This window comes from Schistocerca gregaria, chromosome 3 (assembly GCF_023897955.1).
Source record: "Schistocerca gregaria isolate iqSchGreg1 chromosome 3, iqSchGreg1.2, whole genome shotgun sequence".
Classification (NCBI taxonomy): domain Eukaryota; kingdom Metazoa; phylum Arthropoda; class Insecta; order Orthoptera; family Acrididae; genus Schistocerca; species Schistocerca gregaria.
In genome coordinates this window covers 714,048,450-714,076,268 of record NC_064922.1, presented here as the reverse complement: position 1 = coordinate 714,076,268, position 27,819 = coordinate 714,048,450, and the positions used below count along the sequence as shown (strand labels likewise).

At 42.8% G+C, this 27,819-nt stretch overlaps 1 protein-coding gene across 2 annotated transcripts in view; it reads left to right on the top strand.

The window, feature by feature from the left end:
* The window catches only part of LOC126354409 (solute carrier family 22 member 7-like), a 237,948-nt gene that overhangs the window by 38,996 nt on the left and 171,133 nt on the right, over positions 1-27,819 (top strand). The window contains exon 1 of one of the 2 annotated variants that reach the window (XM_050004026.1): positions 5,137-5,192. The exons of the other annotated variant lie outside the window; for it this stretch is intronic. Coding sequence (XP_049859983.1) covers positions 5,151-5,192 — 42 coding nt within the window. The 5' untranslated portion in view covers positions 5,137-5,150. Of the gene's footprint in view, positions 1-5,136; positions 5,193-27,819 lie in introns of those variants that run through there. 2 annotated transcript variants of the gene reach the window in all.

Genomic DNA, 27,819 nt, shown 5'->3' with positions numbered 1-27,819 from the left:
TTCTCAGAAATTTATTCTTTAAATTAAGAGCGTTGTTTAATACTATTAGACTTCTCTTGGCCAAGAAAGCCCTCTTTGCCAGTGCTAGTCTTCTTCACATGTCCTCCTTGCTCTGTCCATCGCGGTTTTTTGCGAGATAGATATTAGAATTCCTTAACTTCAACCACTTCGTGATCACCAACTGTGGTGTTCAGTTCCTCATTGTTCTCATTTATGCTACTTCTCGTTACTTTCATCTTTCTTCGATTTACTCTTAGTCGATAATGTGAACCCATTACAGTGTTCATATCATTCGACACATTCTGTAATTCTTCTTCACTTTCACTCAGAATATCTACCATCAGTGAATCTAGACACTGATATCCTTACACCTTGAATTTTAATCCAACTCTTGAACCTTTCGTTTATTTCCGTCATTGCTACTTCGACCTACGCACTGAACAGCAGAATGGAAGATTACTCCAGTGCTTTTAATCCATGCACTTCGGGCTTGATGTTCCACCCTTATTGTTCTCTACGTTCTTGTACATATTTTATCTCTGTCGTCTTCCCCTACAGCTCACCCCTGTTATTCTCGGGATTTGGAACATCTTGTACGTTTACATTCTGGAACGCTTTTTCTAAGCCGGCAAATCCTATGAACGAGTCTTGCTTCCATTATCGCCCACATCATCAGAACTGCCTCTCTGGTGAATTTAGTTTTCCTAAAGCCAAACTGATCGTCGTCTAACCCATCTTCAATTTAGTTTTCCATTCCTCTGTATATTCTTGTCAGTAGCTTGAATGCATGAGTTGTTAAGCTGATTGTGTCGTAATTCTCGCACTTGCCGGCTATTGCAATCTTGGGAACTCTGTCGATTATTTTTTTCCGAAAATTTTGTTGCCACTTCTTCCAATGATTTTAGAAATTCTGCCTTATTTGATTTTAAGTCTTCCTAAGGTTTTCTGAATTCTGATTCTTATACTGGATCCCCTATCTCTTTCCTATCGACTTCTGTTCCTTCTTCTGTCAAGTCATCAGATACGTCCTCCCGCACATAGAGGCACCGAGTTTACTCTTTCCACCTATCTCCTCTCTCCTTTGAAGTTAACATTGGAATTCCTATTTCTAAGTGTTTCTGCCCTGCCTTTTAATTTCAGCGAAAGCTGTTTGGTGTTTTGTGTGTGCTGAGTCAGTCCTTCCGACAATCACTTCCTTCTTCGATTTCTCCAAATTTCTCATGTTCCCATTTGTCTAGCTTCCTTGCACTTCCTATTTATTTGATTCCTAAGTTACCTACATTTCAGTATTCCTGACCTGAACATTTTTTGTAATTTCTTCTTTCGTCGATCAACTTTCTTCTATTAATCATGATTTCTTCGCAGTTACCTTCCTTATACCTATGTTTCTCTTTTCAACTTCTGTGATTGTCCTTTTTAGAGCTAATATCTGATTTAGGAATCTAGCTTGACCATGATGTAATCTAACTGACCTCCTGCTCTTGTTATTCTGAACAGAACATTCGCCATTACCATCTAAAATTCAGTTGGTCTTTCTTTTCTCTCATTCCTTACCAAGCCCTTATTTCCCTGTAACCCTTTCTTCTAGCCCAATCCCCAACTACGAATAGATTTTCCTCTCCTGTCCAATATCCTAATGTACTTTCTCTATTTCTTCATCTTCTTGTTGCGACGTCGGCATATATACTTGAACTATTGTTTTTGGTGTTCCTTTGGTGTCGGTTTTGATGAGAACATCAGACTGTTCGAGTAATTCACTCTGTCGTACGTGCTTATTCTAAACTGTACACCTGTTATACTATTTTCTACTGCTGTTGATGTTACTCTACGTTCATCTGAATAGAAATCCATGTCCTCCATCCATTTCACGTCACTGACGCCAGCTATGTCTAAATCGAGCCCTAGCGTTTCCCTTTTCATAAATCCTAGCTTCTCTACCACGTTCAAATTCCTTACATTCCACGCCAGGACTCGTAGAACTTTGTCTTCTCGTAGGCTATTCAGTATTTTTCACATGGTCAACTACCCATTGGCTGTCCGCTCCTGGAGATCCGTTGGGGGGCCTAGTACTGAATCTTTTGCCAATGGAGAGATCTTCATGACACTTTTTCAATTACAGGCCACAAGTTCTATGCATACACGTTATGTGTCTTTAATTCAGTGCCTTCTGCGTCCTCATGCCGTTGGTCATTGCTGATTCTTTGGCCTTTTAGGCATAGTTTCCCATGCCAGATGCAAGAGGTAACCGATCCTTTGTCATTTCCTCCTTCCTCTTTGACAAGACCATTGTCAGAAGACTTCCGTAGCTATTGCTGACGCGTTATGAGCAATATTTAGATTTATTTACTTTCATGTCAACTATCAAACACTGCAACACCAAATTCCCTACAGGTCAATTCGCAAGTCGCCACTGACTTCTTATTGGCAGCTCCATTACTTGCGACAGCCTACATCTATACAAATACCATTCAAGCTGCTTTACAAACCACGGCGGAGGGAAACGGTACCAGTATCATCGGATACCCTTCTATGACACTCTCACACACTGGTTGTCTGTATACTTACATACATACTTGAATCTTCCTTGTGTCTGGTTAGAAATACGACGTCCTTTATGTTAAATATTCAGAAAGAGTATACAAATATAATACGATTCTAGCATAACCAAAAGAAGTATACCGAATTAATATGGTTCTAGTAGCCTCATGATGCGGCTGCTTCAGTCTGCTGAAGTTTCAATAAATTTCAATTGTTTTTGAGAGTTATTGTTTGATGTGCTGTAATAGTCGACTTGTCTGTGGAACATTTGAATCGTTCTGCAGAATTTTTGCAAAGAAAGCAGTAGTACGCAAGACATTTTAATATTGTAAAATGTGCCAATTTAAAAAAAAAATTGTGATCACAATTCCGAATACTTCGTCTAATGTTATACTGAAATTTTTAATAGCATTTTCTCGGCAGATAGCAGTCTATGAGAAAACTTCAATCATGAGGGACCCATTTTCACTACTTGTGCAGCTGGCTATAGGCTATAGTTCTAGAGGTCTCTGTACATAATTTGAATTATTGTTAAGTTGGCATCCGACTTGCCCGAAAGATGTGGAGAGGTAGTTACAACACTGAACTCGTATTCGGAAGGACAATTGTTCAAACCCGCATCCGGCCATCCAGATTTGGGTTTCTGTGATTTCCCTAAATCGCTCCATGACAATATTGGCATGGTTTCTTTGAATGTGCACAGCCTCCTTCTCTAATGACCTCGATGTCGACTGAGCGTTAAGCGCAATCTTCCTTCCTTCCATATTCCGAGTTTTGAGAAATATACCTATTTATCCGCTATTGATAGATTTTCTGTAGTTCTAGAGTTCTCTGTACAAAATTGAAATATATCCCCAGAATTTCGGAAAAAATCTTTAAAACCCTAATGACGGTTTTTTTTGTGCAGATATGACGAAGGCGTGCTGAAAAGTAATGCCTCAGAATATTTTACTCCGTTGTCAATATCGGTTGAAGTATTGTATGTCATGCACATTAATCGGTTGACTTTCATACTTCGCTGACGGACTGGCAACCCTCTGTGACAACATAGCTCCATATTATAGCTTGTAACATAACGACGTGTAACGTAGCTACGTCGGTGCGACAGTAGCTTTCAGGAAACTGAAAGTACGATTTTTAATAATAATTCGTCGACATATGAGTCACGTAAAGTTGACACCGGACTTTCGAGATGAATATTTGTTTTAGAGTTCTTGATAGACACACTGTACTTTAGCTCTACAGTTCTCTGTACAAAATTTGGGTTGTTCTGTAGAATTTCGAGATAAGAAACGATACTGCCCTAGAAAACTTTAATCTTCTGAGAAAAATAAATTGCCAAATTGACGAAACTATATTGATCACAATTTTGGATACTTTGGCTAGAGTTCTACAGAAAACACTCACGATCTCTTCGTCTGTAGATAACAGTTTATGATATAATTGCAATAATGACGTACCCTCTTTCACTACTTGTGAAAGTGGCACCCAACCTTCGAGATAAACAATTTTTTTTAGAGTTCTTGATAGACATGCTACAGTTTTAGTGTCATCTGTACGCAATTTTAATAGTTTTGCAAAATTTTATGGCAAAATTATGATCACAAATCTGAATTGCTGATATAGAGGAGGGCATACTCGTTCAGATTTGGGATCTAGTTCACTGGTGATCGATTCTTTTTGCGAACCATTTTTCTTCACCGGTTCACCGTTTCTTTTTCATCTAATTGCATGCTACATGTATTTTAGATAAATTTCCTGAAAAAATATGAGCTACACGGAAGTATTACTACTGCACAATAAATTCTTTAATCATCTGATCTATAGTCGTTCGCCGTTCACTTTGTCGCAGCTACGCAGTTGTAGCCAAAAATACAAACAACTCACACGTATGCAGCATGTAAGGTGACTCGTTGCACATCATTTTCACATAAATAGTACAATCTACCTACGGGACCCAGAATTTAATCAAATAACTTCATGGCAGCTCCTGTGGCCCAAACAGAAAAACTGCTATACCATTAACTGTTTTTTGAACTTCCTTCTATCGCAAAAAAGAAGCAGAAAATAGAGAGGGAATCATCCTCGATTTCAATCTTCGTGCTCGTATTCGTACAAAATTCGATTATCAATATGCACCTCTTATGTTACCACCCATCCAAAACATAGTTACGTGTTTGCCTTTACCCAAATATGTTTTACCATAACGGCGTGTATTAATGTTTTGACAAATTCCTTTCCACCACTGAAATAGTAATTATGGCGGACATTAATTATGTAAATCTTAGACAGTACAAGGATGAAGCAATCTTCACCTCTTGTTTCAAGTTTGTCGTTTGAAATTCGTACAAGTTTCAGCAAACTTACCAGGTTATGTGTAAATTTTCCTAGCTTCGGCTAGGTAGCTATTTACCGGTTCGCTATCACGTTACTAAACAAGAATTTGAGGCTCTGTTTTAGGCAGCAATTATAAACTGTGACGCACTAGGCGGTATTACGCATGAAGTGAAGGTGATACGACGTATCACAAAATGTTGTCAACAGTCGTTAGTGTTTCCACGTCTAAACGTATTTTTCACTACACCTGGCACACGGAGCAGTCACACGTCGTAATGCCACAGGATACACGACATGACGACCCATCTTTTGTACAGGTAAGAGCAACTGGTCATGACGGACGCTCCTCGACTTAGAGGAAGAATTGTTACACTAAACACGATTATTTGTAATAGCACAATGAATTCAAAATACGTTCTCGACTGTTGTCTTTGCAGTGCACGGCCTATCCATATAGACGGCCATTACTTAAACTACGGGATCCTGCGTATCGGTTTTCCCGTAACTGCTGGTTGCGTGGTCTCGATGTAGTGTCTATTCCTCGAATCCCACAATAGGGTGAGGTATCTGTTTCAATCAAGACATTTTTTGAGACACTAAACAGATTGCTAAACTATTTTCACTTCGAGGAATAATCACTATGGTCCTACAAAATGTATTATCGTAATATCATTAATCATTCACTGCATGTACCGAATCCGTTTTCTGGAATTTTTTCCGGTTCATACTTCAAGATTTCTTTAACGTTGGCCCCCCTACCATCATTATAATATTTATAGGATCGCTCTAAATTATTGTGGAAGTCAGACTATCAACACATGCGGCATGGCACCTCCCGAAAAAGCGGTATCAGCTCCCGTTTTAACGTATTTTCAAATAATAGTTCTTTGATCAGAACCATAAAAATACTCTCAGCTGAGATAATTATATTAAAAGAATCCATGACTTTCCAGTATTTAATTTACAACGTACCTCGTTCTCCGTATGACACGAGAAGTATACCAGTTTGAACACACAATGTCAAGATAGGTCCGATGTCGTCTGTTAAATGACCGCCTCACTCGTGTCCTCATTGCCTCCTATGAGTGCACAATAAATAACCGGTGCGAGAGCAGTAGCCTCCAGCTCCGATTTGCTCGCCAGTTAACCGGACCTGCTAACCAGCAACACTCTAGTCCAATACTATGCCCTACTACACGGCATGTGACTTCAATTTTTTCCATTCTCTTGCTAGAGTTCTCCCGCTCCTGCATTCACACAACACACGTCAAATAATATTAAGTATCATGCAAGAACGCAACAAGAACAGCAGAAATTTCATAGCTGCTGGCAGGAGAATTGTTATAGTTTTCCGCCGGAAATGAGTTTGTTTCTACCTACAAAATCTTTATCATAAAAGTACAGCCAGTAACAAGATAATTCACAGATCTGGTAAGCAATGGATTCTCGCTTTTGCAACGCATAGGCCTAAGCTTCAGCTTTATGTAGGTAGTACGAAATGTTCCTCTGATTTCGCCTGAGAGAAGGCTTTTTCTTTTTCGTCTCAGGTTAGCACTTGCAACCTAGTTCCTCAATCATTTGTTGAATGTACCACAGTCTCTGTATTCCTCTATAGTGTTTTTACACTACAGCTCGCTCTAGTGCCATAGAAGTTATTCCCTGACGTTTTAACACATGTGCTGTCATCCGGTCCCCTATTACTGTCAGTATTTTCCATACGTTCCTTCCTTCGCCGATTCTGCGGAGAACCTTCTCATTCCTTATCTAGTAGTCTACCTGATTTTCAGCGTTCTTCTGTAGCGACAAATCTCAAACGTTTCGATTCTTTTCTGTTAAGGTTTCCCATAGTCCACGAGTCACTAGCATACAATTCTGTGTTGCAAACGTTCATTCTCAGAAATGTATTGCTCAAATTAAGGACTGTGTTAGATAACAGTAGACTTAACTTCGCTAGGAGTGCCTCTTTGCTTGTGCTAGACTGCTTTTCACATTCTCCTTGCATTGTTTGTCACGGGTTAATTTGCTTCCGAGGTAGCAGAATTCCTTAACAACATCTACTCCGTGATCTCCAATTTTCACTTTGAGCTTCTCGCTGTTCTCATTCCTGCTACTTCTAATTTCCTTTGCCTTATCCTGATTTACTCTCAAGCCATATTCTATACTCATTAGACAGCTCTTTCCATTCAATATATTCTGTAATTCTTCATTATTTTCATTGAAGACAGCAATGTCATCGGCGAATCTGAACATCAAGATCATTTCAATCTGAATGTTAATCCTCTTCTTAAACGTCTCTTTCATATCCGTTACTGCTTCTTCGATCTACAAACTGAACCATTGGGGTGTAAGACTGCATCCCTGTCGTGCAACCTTTTCAATCCCGGCACTTCGTATGGCCTTCCAGCCTAATAGTTCTCTGCTGGTTGTACATAGTATATTACCCGTCTTCCCTATTACTCAAACCTACTTTTTCAGAATTTCCAACACCTTGCATTAATGCATTGTCTAACGCTTTTATCAGGCCAACAAATGCATGTTTATCGATTTTTCTTCAGTTTTACTTCCACTATCAGCCGCAACGACAGAACGGCCTCTCTTGTGCTTTTAACTTTCCTAAAGCCAAAGTGATCGTCATCTAACAGATTCTCATTTTCCTTTTCTATTGTTCTGTACATTATTCTTGTTAGTAGCTTGGATGCATGATCTGTTAAGCTGCTTCTCACGCTTCTCTGCTCTTTCTGTCTTCGGAACAATGTAGATGATATTATTTTTAAAGTTTGATGATAAGTCTCCAATATCATAGATTCTACACACCAACTAGAATAGTCGTTTTGTTGCCAATTTAGCCAATGATTTTAGGAAGTGCCACCGATAGTTGTCTACCTCTTCGGCCATATTCGACCATAAATCTTCCAAAGTTCTTTTAAATTCTGATTCTAATACTGGACTCCCTATCCCTTCTACATCAATTCCGGTTTCTTCTTCTATCACGTCAGCAGTCAAGTGTTCCCCTCATACAGAGTCCCGGTATACGTTTTCCACAAATGAGTTCTCCGCGCTTAGCAGTGGGATTTCCATTGATCTCTTAACCCTGCTGTTGTTGTTGTTGTGGTCTTCAGTCCAGTCAGCTCTCCATGCTACTCTATCCTGTGCAAGCTTCTTCATCTCCCAGTACCTACTGCAACCTACATTCTTCTGAGTCTGCTTAGTGTATTCATCTCTTGGTCTCCCTCTACGATTTTTACCCTCCACGCTGCCCTCCAATACTAAATTGGTGATCCCTTGATGCCTCAGAACATGACCTACCAACCGATCCCTTCTTCTAGTCAAGTTGTGCCACAAACTTCTCTTCTCCCCAAACCTATTCAATACTTCCTCATTAGTTATGTGATCTACCCATCTAATCTTCAGCATTCTTCTGTAGCACCACATTTCGAAAGCTTCTATTCTCTTCTTGTCTAAACTATACATCGTCCATGTTTCACTTCCATACATGTCTACACTCCATACAAATACTTTCAGAAACGACTTCCTGACACTTAAATCTATACTCGACGTTAACAAATTTCTCTTCTTCAGAAACGCTTTCCATGCCATTGCCAGTCTACATTTTATATCCTCCCTACTTCGACCATCCTCAATTATTTTGCTCCCCAAAAAGCAAAACTCCTTGACTACTTTAAGTGTCTCATTTCCAAATCTAATTCCCTCAGCATCACCCGACTTAATTCGACTACATTCCATTATCCTCGTTTTGGTTTTGTTGATGTTCATCTTATATCCTCCTTTTAAGACACTGTCCATTCCGTTCAAGAGCTTTTCCAAGTCCTTTGCTGTCTCTGACAGAATTTCAAAGTCGTCGGCGAACCTCAAAGTTTTTATTTCTTCTCCATGGATTTTAATACCTACTCCGAATTTTTCTTTTGTTTCCTTTACTGCATGCTGAATATACAGATTGAATAACAACGGTGAGAGCCTACAACCCTTTCTCACTCCCTTCCCAACCACTGCTTCCCTTTCATGCCCCTCGACTCTTATAACTGTCATCTGGTTTCTGTACAAATTGTAAATAGCATTTCGCTCCCTGTATTTTACCCGTGCCACCTTTAGAATTTTAAAGAGAGTATTCCAGTCAACATTGTCAAAAGCTTTCTCTAAGTCTACAAATGCTAGAAACGTAGGTTTGTCCTTCCTTAATCTTTCTTCTAAGATAAGTCGTAAGGTCAGTATTGTCTCACGTGTTCCAGTATTTCTACGGAATGCAAACTGACCTTCCCCGAGGTCGGCTTCTACTAGTTTTTCCGTTCGTCTGTAAAGAATTCGTGTTTGTATTTTGCAGCTATGGCTTATTAAACTGATAGTTCGGAAATTTTCACATCTGTCAACACCTGCTTTCTTTGGGATTGGAATTATTATATTCTTCCTGAAGTCTGAACCCTGCTAGCTACCTTAAAAAGCAATTATACAGATATGCCCTCGGTGTGATACTTTAAGCACATGATGATTAGAAAGTGTTAACAGTTATTATAATTTTAAATGTATATTTATTTGGTACAATACAAATAGGTTTTACAATAATACTAGCCAACAATATCAATAACGGTGTAAAGCTCTGTCCCTCAATGAGCTGTTTCATTTAGCATATAGAATATCAAAGATGAGAATGGTTAGAATAGAGTTTTAATTAGAATTCCTCTGTCAGAGTAGTTGGTATCTAATGTGAGCTTTACTACCATGTTTTTTACAATTTTAAGACTTCATTGATACCCTCGTTCTCACAACTTGATGGACATAATTTGCATCTGGCACGCTTACAGTTTTGGTTGCCACCACAGCTAGGCGTTGATGGACTGCTTGTAACTTCTTACAATATCCACTGACTGTCACTTCGTGGCAGTATTTTTCTGGCTTCAGTGTAAGGAGCAGCCAGGAGTGATGAAAGAAGCAGTCTTGGTTGAAATGTTAAAATGTTTTATTACTTCCAAGTGAGGCGCTTGAACTTTAATTAGGCATCTTCGGATGGACCTACGGAAAAAATAAAAAATGTCATTACCGTGGCGCGACCCCATATAGTGAGATTGGATTGCCAACAAAATATAAAACAACTTACTGATGTTTGATAGCTAAGAGTACATGAGATACTGTGGATATAGCCGGCGCGGTGGCCGAGCGGTTCTAGGCGCTTCCGACCGGAACCGCGCTGCTGCTACGGCCGCAGGTTCGAATCCGGCCTCGGGCATGGATGTTTGGGATGCCCTTAGGTTATAGTAGTTCTAAGTCCAGGGGACTGATGACCTCAGATGTTGAGTCCCATAGTGCTCAGAGCCATTTGAACCATACCGCGCATGCAAATACCACAGTATGTAAATATCCCCTGTCAATGCCTTAAAAACACTGCGCGGTGTCCTATAAAATAGAGGACGACAGAAGGGTGCTTGTCAAAAAATATGCAACTTGAGTTGTCCCTTGAAAAGCCACACTAGAAATGAGAAAAAAAACATCAGATTACCTGATTACGGCATGTGGCGTAGTCCAATGCAAACCAAACGGGATAAGGGCAACAGAAAGTCTTTACATCAGTAACATGCCGGAGGTGTAGTGCATAGTCTGGCTGCGCGCATCACACTGAGTAGGAAACGGTACAGATCCCTAAGACTAATACAAGCAGCTCTCGGCAGATGGCGTCTGCAGGGGCTACGATAGTCTTCAATCACTTGGTTGTCATGACAACAAACCATAACTTATATTATAAAAGACTGCTGTTCTAAAATTGCTGATAAACTGCTTACATTAATAGCCAGAATAATCAGGCTGAATAAAAATAAACTAAAGTACATAAAAATGTTGCTATAATGGGAAAGTATAAAAGTACACAGGGGAGCTCCGAATACCAATTTTGATTGTTCCAAGTAGTATTGTAGCCAGCAACATTGTACATACCCGAAGCTCCCTAAAACCAGAATCTATGCCTCTCCATCCCCACTACCCCTGATTGTGCATTGTGCATTGTAGTCAAGTATATTCTCTGTTCCTTACTGCCTCACTGTTGTGTATTGTGCTCATCAGGACAACCTGTTTGTTCTTCCTTGTAACGTAAGATACGATTATGATATCCTCAGTAATAAAGAACTTCGAAGCGTGAATATCTCCTTTGCTTGATATAGCATTATTTTGTTCTTATTTTTTCTCACTTTCCTCAGCACTGCAAGACATCTTTTGAGAAGTGCTCGGCCTGGTACATATGATGTGAAGAAACTGTCCTTTTAGCTCATCATGAGCCTCATCCATGACAACCCTCATACCTTGATTTTTCTCTGGTGTTTTTCCGGGTAATTTTCCTGTGTAGATTTGTGTCTTCGAAACATATGAAGTAGCGCTGTCACAAAATGTCCATATTTTGGCCATATTTTGAGGGTTTGCCCGATATATATTGTTTCAATGGACAACATTCTTGGAAAGCCTTGAGTTGCTCATCCATTTACGTTTAACCCAGGACTATATAGTTTTGAAAGTATTTCCACCACCTTATCCCACAGAGCTGTTACAGATGCTAACAGCTTGTAATAATGTGCTATAATAATTTAATGGCAATTAGCAACTTGCATTGTTGTGTAACCTTCACACATTTCAACAGTAAGGAATCATATGTTTACTTTGTCATAAGAAACCGTCATGCAAGTACCTCAGGCATGTAGAAATAGAACTTTACTATGACCTATGATATTTGTACATTCTGTGAATTTTTAAGCTGCCCAGGTCATGTATACCCAAGGAACAAAAGAACTACAAATTAAGTTTTAGCAAGGGGGAGAAAAGGATATTTTTTTAAATTTAAACTTCAAGGTATTTGGAATGTTTATGGAAATAAAGTCCTCAAGTTTGGAATAATGTCATTCAAATAGAAAAAAAAAGTTACTGAAGAACACAGTTCCTTTTCATGTCATGTTAACCTTACAGTAACAGCAGGGTTAATGTTGCCACCCTCGCTTTTCATTTCACATGAGGTTATTTTGACTTTTCTATATTCTGAGTCCGTCCTTCCCACGATCATTTGTATTTCCATTTCTTCACGTTTTCCTGTTGCCATTTCACTTTGGCAGCTCTGAATTTGCTAATTATTTCATTCCTAATGGATTTATATTTTTGTGTTGCTGTCTTTCACTGCAGAATTTTGTACATGCTTCTTTCGTCGACCAATTGATATATTTCTTATGTAATCCAAGCAATTACCCTCCTTGTACCTATGTTTGTCTCTCCAACATCTGTTTTTTAGATATTCAACTAAACAGACGATTGGAAATAGTTACTTCCACAAAGTATCTAAGAATATTCTTACGGAGCGATTTAAACTGGAATGACCATAGAAAACTAATCGCAAGTATGACATATGCCCGACAGATTCATTGGAAGAATCATGATACATGGTTACAATAGCGTAAGAATACGTACCTCAGTATAATGAACTTTTACATGTTTTGTGGTAAGTTACTTATTACCTATTAAATGAGCACTATTTTACATGAGATCCGTGGAAGGTAGGTTAGCATACCTCTTTTCTCTCGTAGCATTTATTGTGTGTTGTGGCTTTTCTGACTTATCTTACTTCCTGGAGGGTCTCTTCACTACGTGTCCAATGGAACGAAAAGTACATCTAATCTTATCTTACATGAGTGCCAGTAATTTGTGTTCTGCCTTGACAGACGTACCTGCATACACAAATAAGAATTCGAGACAGGTATTGCCAAAGCCACTGCGACAGTGTCAACCGTGATGTGGTCAGCCTGTAGATACTAAAAAGAAGAAGTATAAACTCTAGAGTTTAACTACAGAATTCGCAAAATTCTAAAATGAAAGACACCGCAGGCACTGAAGTTTCGACAGTGTCAGTATTTGCTGTTCGACGGCCACGATTTCGGCGTCACATTACGGCGCTCTGGTTTGGGCATGTGGAAGCTAGTTTTCATTAAGCAAGAGTAACTACGGATTCTACGATGTTTGCTCTGTTGGTCAAACAGATCAAACAGCACTCTGTGGCTGATGCTGAAGACGTCATCGCAGCACCGCCTGCAGAAGAATCATACTGTAAATAAAGACAAGAGTCTATTCACCTGCCATCTGCAACACAGGAGGAGCGTACGCGTCAAGCGTTAACGCAAGAAGACTTCGGATACAGTCAGCCGTCGCAGTGCCTGAAGCATAGCTTTTATCGATGGGGGACAGGAACAGGCTACACCTGGGTGTATGAAGTACTTTTAATATTTCGGAAGACAAATGGCGACTTGTAAGTAGCCATATAAAAGTTCCATTTCCCACCCTTTTAAAAACCTGCACACATTTTTTTCTTTTTTTCTCTTGCACTGAGAAGTAGGAAGAGGCCGCGGCCCCCTTGTCCCCGGGTGTGGGCGCCCTTCCCTTGAGGCACCAGCGTAGTAAATTTGATGCGGGAACTGTACCCGACACACGACTTAGCATGCTCTGGGAGAGGCGTTTTTCGGGTCAGATTAAAGCCGTAGTAGCATCTCAGCCAGAAATGCCTGTTGGAGGTATTTGCAGATCTGTCTCACGGGATCAGGATGCAACAATGCCGTCAGCAATCGGTACTGCTGCGGCACCACGCAACAGTGTCTCGTATCAGCGGTGATGCGGACGGCGGACAAAGTGAACGATCTGGCTAAGCAAATGAGTGAGCTGCTAGCTTGACGCAGTTTCTATAATATACACTCCTGGAAATTGAAATAAGAACACCGTGAATACATTGCCCCAGGAAGGGGAAACTTTATTGGCACATTCCTGGGGTCAGATACATCACATGATCACACTGACAGAACCACAGGCACATAGACACGGGCAACAGAGCATGCACAATGTCGGCAGTAGTACAGTGTATATCCACCTTTCGCAGCAATGCAGGCTGCTATTCTCCCGTGGAGACGATCGTAGAGATGCTGGATGTAGTCCTGTGGAACCGCTTGCCATGCCATTTCCACCTGGCGCCTCAGTTGCACCAGCGTTCGTGCTGGACGTGCAGACAGCGTTAGACGACGCTTCATCCAGTCCCAAACCTGCTCAATGGGGGACAGATCCGGAGATCTTGCTGTCCAGGGTAGTTGACTTACACCTTCTAGAGCACGTTGGGTGGCACGGGATACATGCGGACGTGCATTGTCCTGTTGGAACAGCAAGTTCCCTTGCCGGTCTAGGAATGGTAGAACGATGGGTTCGATGACGGTTTGGATGTACCATGCACTATTCAGTGTCCCCTCGACGATCACCAGAGGTGTACGGCCAGTGTAGGAGATCGCTCCCAACACCATGATGCCGGGTGTTGGCCCTGTGTGCCTCGGTCGTATGCAGTCCTGATTGTGGCTCTCACCTGCATGGCGCCAAAGACGCATACGACCATCATTGGCACCAAGGCAGAAGCGACTCTCATCGCTGAAGACGACACGTCTCCATTCGTCCCTCCATTCACGCCTGTCGCGACACCACTGGAGGCGGGCTGCACGATGTTGGGGCGTGAGCGGAAGACGGCCTAACGGTGTGCGGGACCGTAGCCCAGCTTCATGGAAACGGTTGCGAATGGTCCTCGCCGATACCCCAGGAGCAACAGTGTACCTAATTTGCTGGGAAGTGGCGGTGCGGTCCCCTACGGCACTGCGTAGGATCCTACGGTCTTGGCGTACATCCGTGCGTCGCTGCGGTCCGGTCCCAGGTCGACGGGCACGTGCACCTTCCGCCGACCACTGGCGACAACATCGATGTACTGTGGAGACCTCACGCCCCACGTGTTGAGCAATTCGGCGATACGTCCACCTGGCCTCCCGCATGCCCACTATACGCCCTCGCTCAAAGTCCGTCAACTGCACATACGGTTCACGTCCATGCTGTCGCGGCATGCTACCAGTGTTTAAGACTGCGATGGAGCTCCGTATGCCACGGCAAACTGGCTGATACTGACGGCGGCGGTGCACAAATGCTGCGCAGCTAACGCCATTCGACGGCCAACACCGCGGTTCCTGGTGTGTCCGCTGTGCCGTGCGTGTGATCATTGCTTGTACAGCCCTCTCGCAGTGTCCGGAGCAAGTATGGTGGGTCTGACACACCGGTGTCAATGTGTTCTTTTTTCCATTTCCAGGAGTGTAGATCTGTATCGCAGAAAGCTCGTCGGTTCTTAAGTGGCGCAGTGCTGTCACCTGCAAAGTATTGGCTTCATTTGGGGATCAAGTGCGCAAGTGCACTTCACCTTGCCCTTATGCAGACGGCAGTGGCAGCCTTTGACATAGGCACATCCGATTACTTGACAGTCTCTCAGCGTCTCTCTATTGGTGACGAAATTGAAATTTCATTTTGGATACGGGTCCAAATTCATGAATTTTTCCCGTGGACTCAACTGCCGGCTCCCAACTTCGTTCTGGATTTCTGACGACTCATGGATAGCTACTTATGGCAAGCGATATATTGAGCTCCGTGAGGCTGCTCCGTGTCTTGTCTGATATTTCATTGTAGTGTATGTCACGGGACCAGTAATCGGAGTCGACTTTTTGGCGTGTTACCACCTGTTACCCGAGGCAGAAAATGCACAGCCAGTCGACATGACACCAGAATTTCTACTGCTGGATGTCGACGCAGTGCAGCGACCCATAGCGCCAATGTAGTGCAGGAGGCAGAAAGCAGATACGCCGAGTTGCTCAATCAGTTTCCAAACATTATCCTGCCACCCTGTTATCTGAGGCAGCAAATGCACAGCTCGCTAACAATTTCACCGAACTTTCTACTAATGGATTCAGACTTAGTGCAACGATTCATAGCGCCAAGCTATTGCAGGTGATAAAAAGTAAATATGCGGAATTGCTCGACTAATTTCCAGTCATTAGCCAACCACCTGGCTCGAGGGAGATACGGCACGAATCTCGCAATCGAAAAGACGAAGTTTACTGAGTGCTCAGGGAAGATGTTGTTCACCCTTCTTGTAGTCCTCGGGACTAACTCCTCCATCTGGTACTCAAAAAGGTTCGCGCTAAAACTCGGGTGGTGATTAGTCGTGCTAAAACCAAGATGGCCGTCCGAAGTGGCCGAGCGGTTCTAGGCGCTACTGTTTGGAACCGTGCGACCGCTTCGGTCGCAGGTTCGATTTCTGCCTCGGGCATGGATGTGTGTGACGTCCTTAGGTTAGTTAGGTTTAAGTAGTTCTAAGTTCTAGGGGACTGATGACCACAGCAGTTAAGTCCCATAGTGCTTAGAGTTTTTTTTTTTTTTTTTTTTTTTTTTTTTAAAGCAAGGTGAACTCCACATGCGTATCCAGAGACTCTGTTATTGAAATACAAGTATCCTGTCAGTGGTACAAGTGTGCTTAGTGTATTAGACTATGTAAAGGGTTTTATGTAAATTCCTGTGACGGATGGAGATATTCCAAAGACTGCAAAAGTCGCTACATTCGGGTTCTTCAAGAATCTTTATGACATTCGATCTGAGCAATGCCTTTAACAAGGTCGAGGTACATTGACTCTGTGCTGCAGGGACTGTCATTCCTAATGGATTTATATTTTTGTGTTGCTGTCTTTTGCTGCAGAATTTTGCACTTCCTTCTTTCGTCGACTAATTGATATATTTCTTCTGTAATCCAAGCAATTACCCTCCTTGTACCTGTGTTTGTCTCTCCAACATCTATTTTTTAGATATTCAGCTAAACAGACGATTGGAAATAGTTACTTCCACAAAGTATCTAAGAATATGCTTACGGATCGTTATAAACTGGAATGACCATACAAAAGTAATCGCAAGTAAGACATATGCCCGACAGATTCATTGGAAGACTCTGATACATGGTTACAATAGCGTAAGAATACGTACCTCAGTATAATGAACTTTTACATGTTCTGTGGTAAGTTACTTATTGCCTATTAAGTGAGCACCATTTTACATGAGATCCGTGGAAGGTACGTTAGCAAACCTCTTTTCTCTCGTAGCATGTATTGTGTGTTGTGGCTTTTCTGACGTATCTTACTTCCTGGAGGGTCTCTTCACTATGTGTCCAATGGAACGAAAAATACATCTAATTTTATCTTACATTGCATACCTGGGTGATACCCTCCCCTTTTCAGCTACAGTGGCACAGCGTCAGCAACACTGTCACTGTCCACTTGTCAAATGAGATGAGGCTGCTTTTAATACAGCGATGCAAAGCCCAGCCATTGGTGCATCTCGGGAGCACCCTGCATTGGCGTTTGCAGGTGATGACTGTCAGACAGCTTTTGCTGTGGTTTTGTGGCTCTTGGTAAACACGTCGTCTCGCATAAGCTCTCACTTCTCAATGGAAATCGACTGCTTTTGATCTTAAGCTTCTGTCCATGTACGAAGCTATCACGTACTTTCGACCACAGTATGAGTTCGGAGAATTTACGACCTTTTCCGATCGAGCGACAGAACGACAACAAACATTCGACACAAAAGTACAGCCGTTTATTACTGATGGCATGAAGAGAGGCCACAAGACCACACATGTGGAGTACTCTTTCTAGTCAATGTTAGATACCAAGTGAGTTACTTTCTCTGACGCGAAATGAATGAAGATCATCAGAATGAAATCGGTGACATACAATTAGAGCAGTGAACTAACGTTCAGAAATCAAAAATGGCTCTGAGGATTATGGGACTTAACGTCTGAGGTCATCAGTCCCCTAGAACTTACACCTACTTAAAACTAACTAACTTAAGGGCATCACACACATTCATGCCCGAGGCAGGATTGAAACGTGCGCCGTAGCGGTCGCGCGGTTCCAGGCTGAAGCGCTTAGAACCGCTCGGCCACACCAGCCGGCCCCTTTCAGAAATGCTGAATTCCAATACAATTACTACGTCTTCACTAATGGAAATTTGTACCAAAGTGAGGTCTTTAACGAGACATTCCTGTTTTTCGCGAAGAGGCTCCTTACCCACAAAGTAATCTGAGCACACCTCAATGTTTAATGTTGCTAATGATGTTGTGAATGGCTTGTACATTGCTGAGAGGGCGCTCCTAGTTCTACGATCTTGTTTTTCAAGTCTTTGTCTCCTTCTTGTGAAAAGAAAATGTTACAGGATGTAAGACAGAAGACACATTTGTCTACTGCGCGAATACATCATCAAAAATATTAAAATTGTGTGTAACATACAATGCGAAACAAAATTTAAGGATCACTTTCTCGAAACCCCGTAATTATCTCCTGTTCTAATGCATAAGTTTGATATTTGGCTAAAGGTGTCTAAAACCTTCTCCTATGATGGTGCAAAAGCATGGTGCCCTGCAACATGACACTAGGTCCGAAGACGTTTCAAACAGATGGGTGTCTAAAAATGCGAACGGAGGCCACAGCTTTGTTAGACGTTCATGTGAGCTTTAAGCTGGGTTAAGGAAGTGACATTGGCACAAAATTTCACCACAATTCTGACCAGCGCCACCGCTGAAGTGTCACACGATGGAAAGGTCGTCACAACCCCTCTCACCCACATTTCATCTCGTCTTTCGCCGCCTCTCTGTTGCAGGTAAGAACTGGACATCCAGCGTTGAAATGACGCAGTTTTCCTATGGGTGGCCGAAGGAAACATTTCAAACACACAGCAAGTCAGGTTCGACTCGAAAATGTCTCAGGGGGTGTTTTAAAAGGTGTGTTGACTCCCACACATTTCACTGTCGAAAAGGACAGTTTGCCGTTCTATAAGCAACAGGACGACGTTCTTGACAACTTTTGCCACTGCTGCGACCTCTTGGGCGTTTCAATCCTACTCTAAGGACATAGTGGAGCTGCAACTCCATTGAACTGGATCTGACTCCTCTGGAATGTAGTACGAATGTAATTTTTGCTCTGGTGTGCGAGGTAGAACCACTAGGGACCGTTAAAAACCGTTCGATGAAGTTTGAACGGGATCCAAAGCAGCGGAGAGATTTTATGCTATTTCGTCGCACCTGTTCCACGTCATATTGTGGCGTGATCCAGAGGCAGGGAGCGAGGGGGGGGGGGGGGGGAGGGGGTCTTACGTTATCATCTGGGTGAATAAAACGGCAAAAAGTTCTCTCTAGGACCCCTTAATTGGGCAACACTCTTGGGGAAACCCATGCACCTTTGCTGGGCACTTTCAAAATATACCCGTCGGAAAATTCGATACCAGTTTAGTCTCCCAGCTGCTGTAGTTCCTGAAGTTGGGGGAACCGCACGTAAGATGTGTCGAATGGGTTGCGTAAAACTCAGATGGTAGAGCAGTTACTAGGCTGAATCGGTGTATAAGCTCTGAGAAGCACATTTTTAAAGTGCTCAATAAAGGCGCGTAGGTTCTGCCGATGGTGTTGCATAGCTGGGGGTGTTAGAGGGATCCTTTGCCGATTTGTTCACGAGCATGATAATGCAGCACTCCCCATAAAAGTTCAGGAGTTATGTCGTCATAAACAATGAGAGACGTAAAAATCTGCTCCATCTTGTACGGTGTTTAAATTTAGTACTTATGTGCTACTAACTCTATTCTCAATAAAATTTTGAGACCACATCCGCATATGCCGCTGAATGTAACTACACAAATATACCATTATACGACACATAGTTCAACGGACATGACGTTATAAACAGAGATGCTTGAAAAAATGCCACGTCATGCATGAAGTTTTCAGACTTTATTCTTTAGTACTAAGATAGCCCTACAGTCGAGGCAACTTAAAGAAATCCCTGAACCTGGCAGCGCTTTTGACAGCTTTTAACTGCGTAGCACAAACGACTGTGGGCGAAAACGGTAGCCGTCTCTAGAGCTTTATGGAGGCATTGCTATAGAGAACTTGCATTTTAAGACACGCGAAGCTGCGGCGCCAAGCGTATTTGAGAAGTATAATGTAGATATACATTTGCGCATTATGCACATTTCTTTCTAAGGTTGTTTCTCAATTTCAAAGGTGTTTCCACAAACACATGGAAATGAATTTTTTTTCATTTTACACTACAAACACAGCTCGTTTTTAGTTTTTGTCTCTAATAAAATATTGGGAAAATGAATACGCAGTCAGTGGCAGGTACGTCAACTAGTACATACGTAATACACAGGGAGGTCCATTGATTGTGACCGGGCCAAATATCCCACGAAATAAGCATCAAACGATAAAACTAGAAAAAACGAAACTCGTCTGGCTTGAAAAGGGAAACCAGATGGCGCTATGGTTGACCCCCTAGATGGGGTTGCCATAGGTCGAACGGATATCAACTGCTTTTTCTTTTTAAATAGGAACCCCCATTTTTTATTACACATTCGTGTAGTACGTAAATAAAGATGAATGTTTTAGCTGGACCACTTTTTTCGCTTTGTGATAGATGGCGGCTTAATGTATAGAGCGGCGTTATGGGAGGAAGGATAATTGGCCCCCATTTTATCGATGGCAATCTAAATGGTACAATGTATGCTGATTTCCTACGTATTGATCTACCGATGTTACTACAAGATATTTAACTGCATGACAGAATGGCGATGTACTCCAACATGATGGACGTCCTGCACATAGCTTCCGTGCGGTTGCAGCGGTATTGAATAGCATATTTCATGACAGGTGGATTGGTCGTCGAAGCACCATACTATAGCCCGCACGTTCACCGGATCTGACGTCCCCGGATTTCTTTCTGTGGGGAAAGTTGAAGGATATTTGCTATCGTGATCCACCGACAATGCCTGACAACATGTGTCAGCGTATTGTCAATGCATATGCGAACATTACGGAAGGCGAACTACTCGCTGTTGAGTGGAATGTCGTTACAAGTATTGCCAAATGAATTGAGGTTGACGGAAATCATTTTGAGTATTTATTCAATTAATGTGGCATTTACAGGTAATCACGCTGTAACAGCAAGCGTTCTCAGAAATGAAAAGTTCACAATGGTACATGTATCACATTGGAACAACCGAAATAAAATGTTCAAACGTACCTACGTTCTGTATTTTAATTTGGAAAACCTACCTGTTACCAACTGTTCGAGTAAAATTGTGAGCCATACGTTTCTGACTATTACCGCGCTATCTATCACAAAACGAAAAAAGTGGTCCAACTGAAACATTCATATTTATTTATGTACTACACGAATGTGTAATAAAAATGGGGGTTCCTATTTTAAAAAACGCAGTAGATATCCGTTTGACCTATGGGAGCGCCATCTAGCGGGCCAACCATAGCGCCATCTGGATTCCCCCTTCAAGCTAGACAAGTTTCGTTCCTTGTAGTTTTTTCGCTTGACGCTTATTTCGTGAGATATTTGACGCGCTCACGATCAATGGACCACCCTGCATATGTCTTTCGATGTAGGCACAGAAATAAAACTATGAACGAGCACGCAGTTTTGCTATTCCATACGTTTCTTACCTCCAGATTTGTTATAGAAAAACGTTATTCATTGTGTTCATTGCTTTCATAACTTTTGTCCGGTGTGATGATCCCGTAAATGACGAACAAAATGCAGATTATTATCGTTAATGTTCTATTTGTCATTCAAAATCCATTCTTGTGGAATCCTGCATGGTTGTGAGATGGCTTATGATGCAAAGCTTCTCTTAAGACATTGTTACTGAAACTCGTTCTGTCTTTAGCAGAATGAATAAACGAAACGGAAAAAAACTGACATATGGCAGTGTTTACTGAGTGAGATGTGAACTATTGACTCAGAAGTCGAGCTCATTACCGCCAAGTCAAAGACTTGCCACTATTGCGTGTCTCTAATTATTACTATAGTGCGTAAGGAAGGGTGCTAGGAAGATGGATGAACATAGCAGACGTAGCTTAAACACCGAGCTCAAATAATGGCTTTTCCTTACTCAGTGTCTGATCTTAAATGATAATCATTTTCAATGTTTTATCAAGGTCAGAACAAAGTATGAACTGAATGTAGACATGTAGTTCAACGTATACCCGAAACTAAGTGCAACAGTACAGACCTGCAAGACGTTTCATTTAATATCATCTTTTCTCGTCTACACCAATTCCCTCGTCCAAACTCATCGACTGGCTGCGAGAGCCTCGTGTACTGGAGAGTAAGCACAGCCCTAAACTAAATTAGTGGATGATCACGCGCTAGGATGTTTCATTCTCATTTCAATAACTGCGCTAAGAACCTAAACCTTTCACAGGTATGTCAATTTCGACAACTATGCAACCCACACTACAAATTAATAGCAGGAGAGTTGTGCAAGTAAGTTGCCTATGTAGCAATGGTTGCAACTATTTTCTTGCGGTTTAAGTGTACTACAAACTGACATTATCATTCAACAGATGCCTTCGACTTTTTGACTAATGCCTAAAAGTCGTTGTTAGTATAAATTTATCAGGACAACCATGTGGCTATAATAGAAGCGTACTTACTAGTATACTATGTCAGTCTATATCTAATTTGAATAAATTTAGTCGGAGACGCTAATGTTAACTTGTCTATCTGCCGAGGATCATCTAAATGAATTGCGAATGGTTCTGACAACTGCATGTAACGGGTGAATTCCGCTAAGTGTCGGCAGACTGCCGGAAATCGATAAAGATATGCTTAAATGTTCTCACGAGTGTAGTCCAGGGTATAAATTCATTTTAGCTCTATGTTGACCATCACAGTACTCATCAGTTGAATAATCAAGGGCTTCTTCTGTGATCGATCGATGCGTTGCATCACGAGAAAGAGATGACGGGCATCTTTTGAACGAGATATGTGCCAACTTTTTTTCAGTTACTATAAAACTAAACTGAACACCGCCCGAACGCGCGGTACCGGCCGGCCGCCGTGTCATTCTCAGGCCAAAGGCGTCACTGGATGCAAATGTAGAGGGGCTTGTGGTCAGCACATCGCTCTCCCAGCCGTATGTCAGTTTACGAGACCGGGTCCGTGACTTCTTAATCAAATAAATCCCCTGTTGGCCACACAAGGGCTGAGTGCACCCGGCATGCCAACAGCGCTCGGCAGACGGTATGGTCTCCCATCCAAGTGATAGCCCAGCCTGAAGTTCTTAACTTCTGCGATCTGACGGGAACCGGTGTTAACCACTGCGGCAAAGTCTTTGGATTTTCAGTAACTATGGTAACGCAAAATTCCTGTCAGTGATGGAACCGTCGGAAATGTAATGAAAGGCAGTTAATACCGCAATTAATTTTACACCCTGAGAGCTGCTTTAAGAACCGTTCATTTGATTGCCAAACGGAAGATCGACGGAATTTAGTTTGCGGACGATTATGTTGGGTATGACTTCTCCAGAATTATCTTTCTGTCGTCGTTTGGAAGAAGACCATCTGTTGGTTGCAGGACGTATGAGGGAATAAATTCCATTGTCATTGGATGGGGTTATCATAATATGTTAGAGTCGACAACAAAGTCTAGCGTTCAGGTACTATACATCCGTTTCTACACTCATGTTCAGAGAAAACAGAATACCCGGAACGACTAGAGAAAGGTCGTTCATATTCACAGGACACGTACGTTAGTATGTTCTGCAGATTGTCCTTTTGCCTTGTAGACACAGGATCCATCATGGGCCTTGATAACTTGTTTCATACTTGATGGCATTGACGTGTCTAAGGCGCGAATGGCGTCCTGTGGGATGTCCGTCAATGCTGCAGTCGCCTGGTTCCAAAGTTCATCTGTGGTGATTGGCATTAGGTTACAGTGCTGCACCCGTCATTTCACTATATCTCACATATTTTCGATTGGCAACAAGTCTGGTGATCTGGCGGCCCAAGGAAAATGCTGACACCCTGTGATACCAAGAAGGCACATGTTCATGGAGCAACGTCTAGTCGTGCATTACCTTGCTGAAAAATGGCGTCTGGTGTGTGGTGCAGCAAGGATGTCATTCACGTAGGTCACACTGATCACAGTGCCCTGGACACGCGCTAACTTTGATTTGTGGTTGTACCCAAAAGCACCCTACACCATAAGGCCTTGGGTTGGCGCTGTATGTCTTGTACGAATGCAGTCACTGTGGTGCCTCTCTCCCAGTCTGTGATGAATCACGCTGCGGCCATCATTTTCAAACAAACAGGAACTAGATTCGTCCGAAAACAGTATCAGATGCCATTTCCTGTGCACAGTCACGTCGTTCCATATACCAGCGTCGTCTAGAAGCTTTCTGCATGTTCCTCAAAGGTAGACGGAGAAGTGGACAACGTATACTAACTCATTCCTCAATAAAAAGCGAGGGACTATCACCCCTGATAGCATACGATGCGTCCCATTGTTGCGTCAAAGCTGAGGAGGACGCGGACCTGTCCTCCAATGCCATTTGGATGAGGTGTCGATCTTCTGGGGAGGGGGGGGGGGGGGGTAGTCTGGATGGTGCGAGCTAACCCATCTTGTCTTGTTCTACGGCCTTCGGTGAACCATTCTGCACACACCCGTTGCACTGTCGAAACACTGATGCCATTCCAGTCCCCAGTGGCGTCGTTCTATAGACCAGTCCCACGCGAGCAGACGAGCAGCAATTTCTCTGATGGATGCCCTCTTTCAAACTCACTGATTTGACGGTATGGTTCGAGCATACGTCTGCGAGGCATCCTGCACGTCTGCCCAAGCAAACTCATTCATCACCTTCGGTTTATAGCAACAAAGAGAGCCGCAGGCTCATTTTACCAGTAGGTGGTGTTGCGCAGTGATGTCGATGTTGACGTTGAACCCGAGAGACGACGTGGTTCGAATGCTAATCATTCAAATGGTTCAATGGCTCTGAGCACTATGGGACTTAACATCTGAGGTCATCATTCCCCTAGAAATTAGAACCACTTAAACCTAACTAACCTAAGGATATCACACATATCCACGACCGAGGCAGGATTCGAACCTGCGACGTAGCGGTCGCGCGGTTTCAGACTGAAGCGCCAGGAACTGCTCGGCGACACTGGCCGGTTGCTAGTTATTCCTGCAGAACATACTAATGTGTATGTCCTATGAATATGATGTCGTATCTCTGTTCGTTCAAGGTGTTCTGTTTTTTTTCTGAACATAAGTGTTCATACATATTCCACAAGCCACAACACGGTGCGTGGCGCAGGCTACAGTGTACCACTACTAGTCGTTTCTTTGCTAACAGATAGAGTGAGGTAAAAAAGACTGCGTATACGTCTCGTTATGAGCCCTAATTTCTCGTATTTTATCTTAATAGTCCTTACGCGAAATGTTCGTTGGTGGCAGTAGAATCGTCCTACAGTCAGCTTCAAATGCCGCTTCTCTAAGTTTTCTCAATAGTGTTCCTCGAACAGAACGTCGTCTTGCCTCCATGGATTCTCTCTTGACTCCCCGAAGCATCTCCGTGTTGTCCACAGCTACCGGCAACAAATCTATCAATCCGCCTCTGAATTGCTTCGATGTCTTCCTTCCGACCTGGTACTCAAGAATAGGTCGCTCTATTGTCCTACATCGGGTCTTCTTTACAGTGAACTACACTTTCCCATAATACTCCCAATAAACCGACGTCCACCATTCGCCTTCCATAGTACAATTCTTACATGCTCGTTCCATTTCATATTGCTTTCTAACGTTACGCCCAGATATTTAAACGACATGACTGTGTCAAACCGGCCACTACTAATGCTATATCCGAACATTATGGGTTTGTTTTTCCTTCACATCCGCATTAAATTACATTATTCTACATTTAGAACTAATTGCCATTCATCACACCATTTGTCTGTCGTCTTGTATAATCCTATAGTCACTCAACTTCGACACCTTACCGTACACTATACCATCTTCAGCAAATAACAGTAGATTGCTGCCCACCCCGTCTGCGAAATCATTTATTTACATAGCGAGCAACTGCGTTGTTATCACCCTTCCCTGGGGCACTCCTGACGGTTCTCTTGTTTCTGATGAGATGAACACTAGTCTTCGATAGCAACGTACTGGGTTCTATTACGTAAGAAGTCTTCGAGCTACTCATATATCTGGGGACCTATTCCACATGCTCGCCCCTTCGTTGACAGTCTGCAGTGGGCAACGTGTCAAATGTATTCAAGAAATCTAAAAGTATGAAATCTGCTTGTTGCCCTTCACCCATAGTAAGCAGAATATCACGTGAAAAAGGTGCAAACTGAGTTCCGCATGACTGATGCTTTCTGAAGCGTTGCTAATTCGTCGAAATAAGGTTCTCGGTCTCAAGAAAACCTATTATATTCGTACTGAGATTTCCGAAGTATTCAGCAGCATACCTGTGTTTGAATCCAGCATGCAATAACCACTCACAGGTGGCAACATGCAGCACTAGCTGTGGACAGTATATAAAGTGACTACCAAGTCTTTCGCGACGGTGTTCTTGCATAAAAAGTTCTAGGTTTCCTAGCCGCGTCATATTTGGATAAAATCCCTAGCTTCCCATGACTACCTCCGTCATTTTCATCAGGGGTAAAACAGATGAACATGACGGAGGTAGTCATCGAGAGCTCGGGATTTTATCCAAATTTGACGGGGCAAGTAAACCGAGAACTTGTTATCCAAGTATATAAAGTGTGCCGGTATGACGTGGGGGAGGCAGGGGGGACGGCCGAAACGATGCAGTCGTAGTCGTAATGCGGAAACGGAGCTATTTATGCGAGATCCAAAAGGGCATCAACATTACATGCTGTCGAACCAAGGGTCGAGGCATTTCCCAAATGGCTAAGTTTGTAAACCGTTCGCGTACAGCTGTTGTTAAAGTTCACTGTGAGTATCAATATGGCGCTGTCCACAATCGACGCCAAGTCGACTTTGGTGCACCACAGGCCATTCATAACGGCTGCAATAGACGTGTCCGGGCGAACAGATGTGCAATTGTTGAGCAGCTGACAGCCCAGATGAAGAAAAGGGTTACCAACAGTTCTCGTCAACGACATTTCAACAGACGATGCTGCGTATGACCCTCCGCACCTGACGCTTGGTTCATGCATCCATGCTGGTTGCCGTTCATCAGCGGCGGAGGCTGAAATTAGGACGCCAGTACCGCAGCTGAGCGTCCACTGACTGGCGACAGGTGGACTTCTCACGTGACTCACATTTTATGCTGCATCAGAGAGATGGCTGTTGAGGTGTATAACGTGAAACATCTGAAAGTAAAGTGTGTGATTTCCTGATGAATGTTTTCTTGCCATTCCATATCCGATCTTGTCATTCTGAGAAGCACAATGAATCAAAATAAGAATGTATATATCCTTGTGGACCGTGTCCGTCCCTCCATGCAGTTTGTTTCTCCTCGGCACGATGGCATCTACTAACAGGACAGTACAACACGTCATGTACATCGAATTGTACGTGTATGGTTCAAAGAGCAGTAGGGTGCGTTTATTGTACTCCCCTGGCCACCAATCGAGAATCTATTGAACCACCTCGATTGTACTGTTCACGCGAGGGACTTTCTACCAAGAAACCTAGCACAGCTGGCCACATTACTGGAGTCAGCATGGCTCCATATCCCCGTCGGTATCTTCCAGAAACTCATTAGCTCTCTTCCTGTACGCCTTGCAGCGGTTCCCTTTCCAAGGGTGATTATACAGACTTTTGACACATGGTCGGGGTGACTGGACAGTGCATGTGTTTACAAAAAAAAAAGAGTTGTTTAAGTCTTCTTTGCTGGCCGATGTTGCCGAGCGGTTCTAGACACTTCAGTCCGGAACCGCGCTGCCGAAACGGTGGCAGTTTCGAAGCCTGCCTCGAGCATAGAGGTGCGTGATGTCCTTATGTTAATTATGTTTTAGTAGTTCTACGTCTAGCAGACTCATGGCCTCTGATGTTAAGGCCCATAGTGCTTAGAGCCATTTGAATGATTTGAAAGTCTCCTTTACTCAATGTAGGCGTCTCATAAATTGAACACATGAGACCTGAACGTACGTACAGACATCAAAAAAAGAACGGTGTTCGTGCAGTGTAACCATAAAAATTAAAATTGCTTGAAGGGCAGTGTTATGCACGACATTGGTTTTGGGAGCCAGTCGCTGTAGCGCTATTG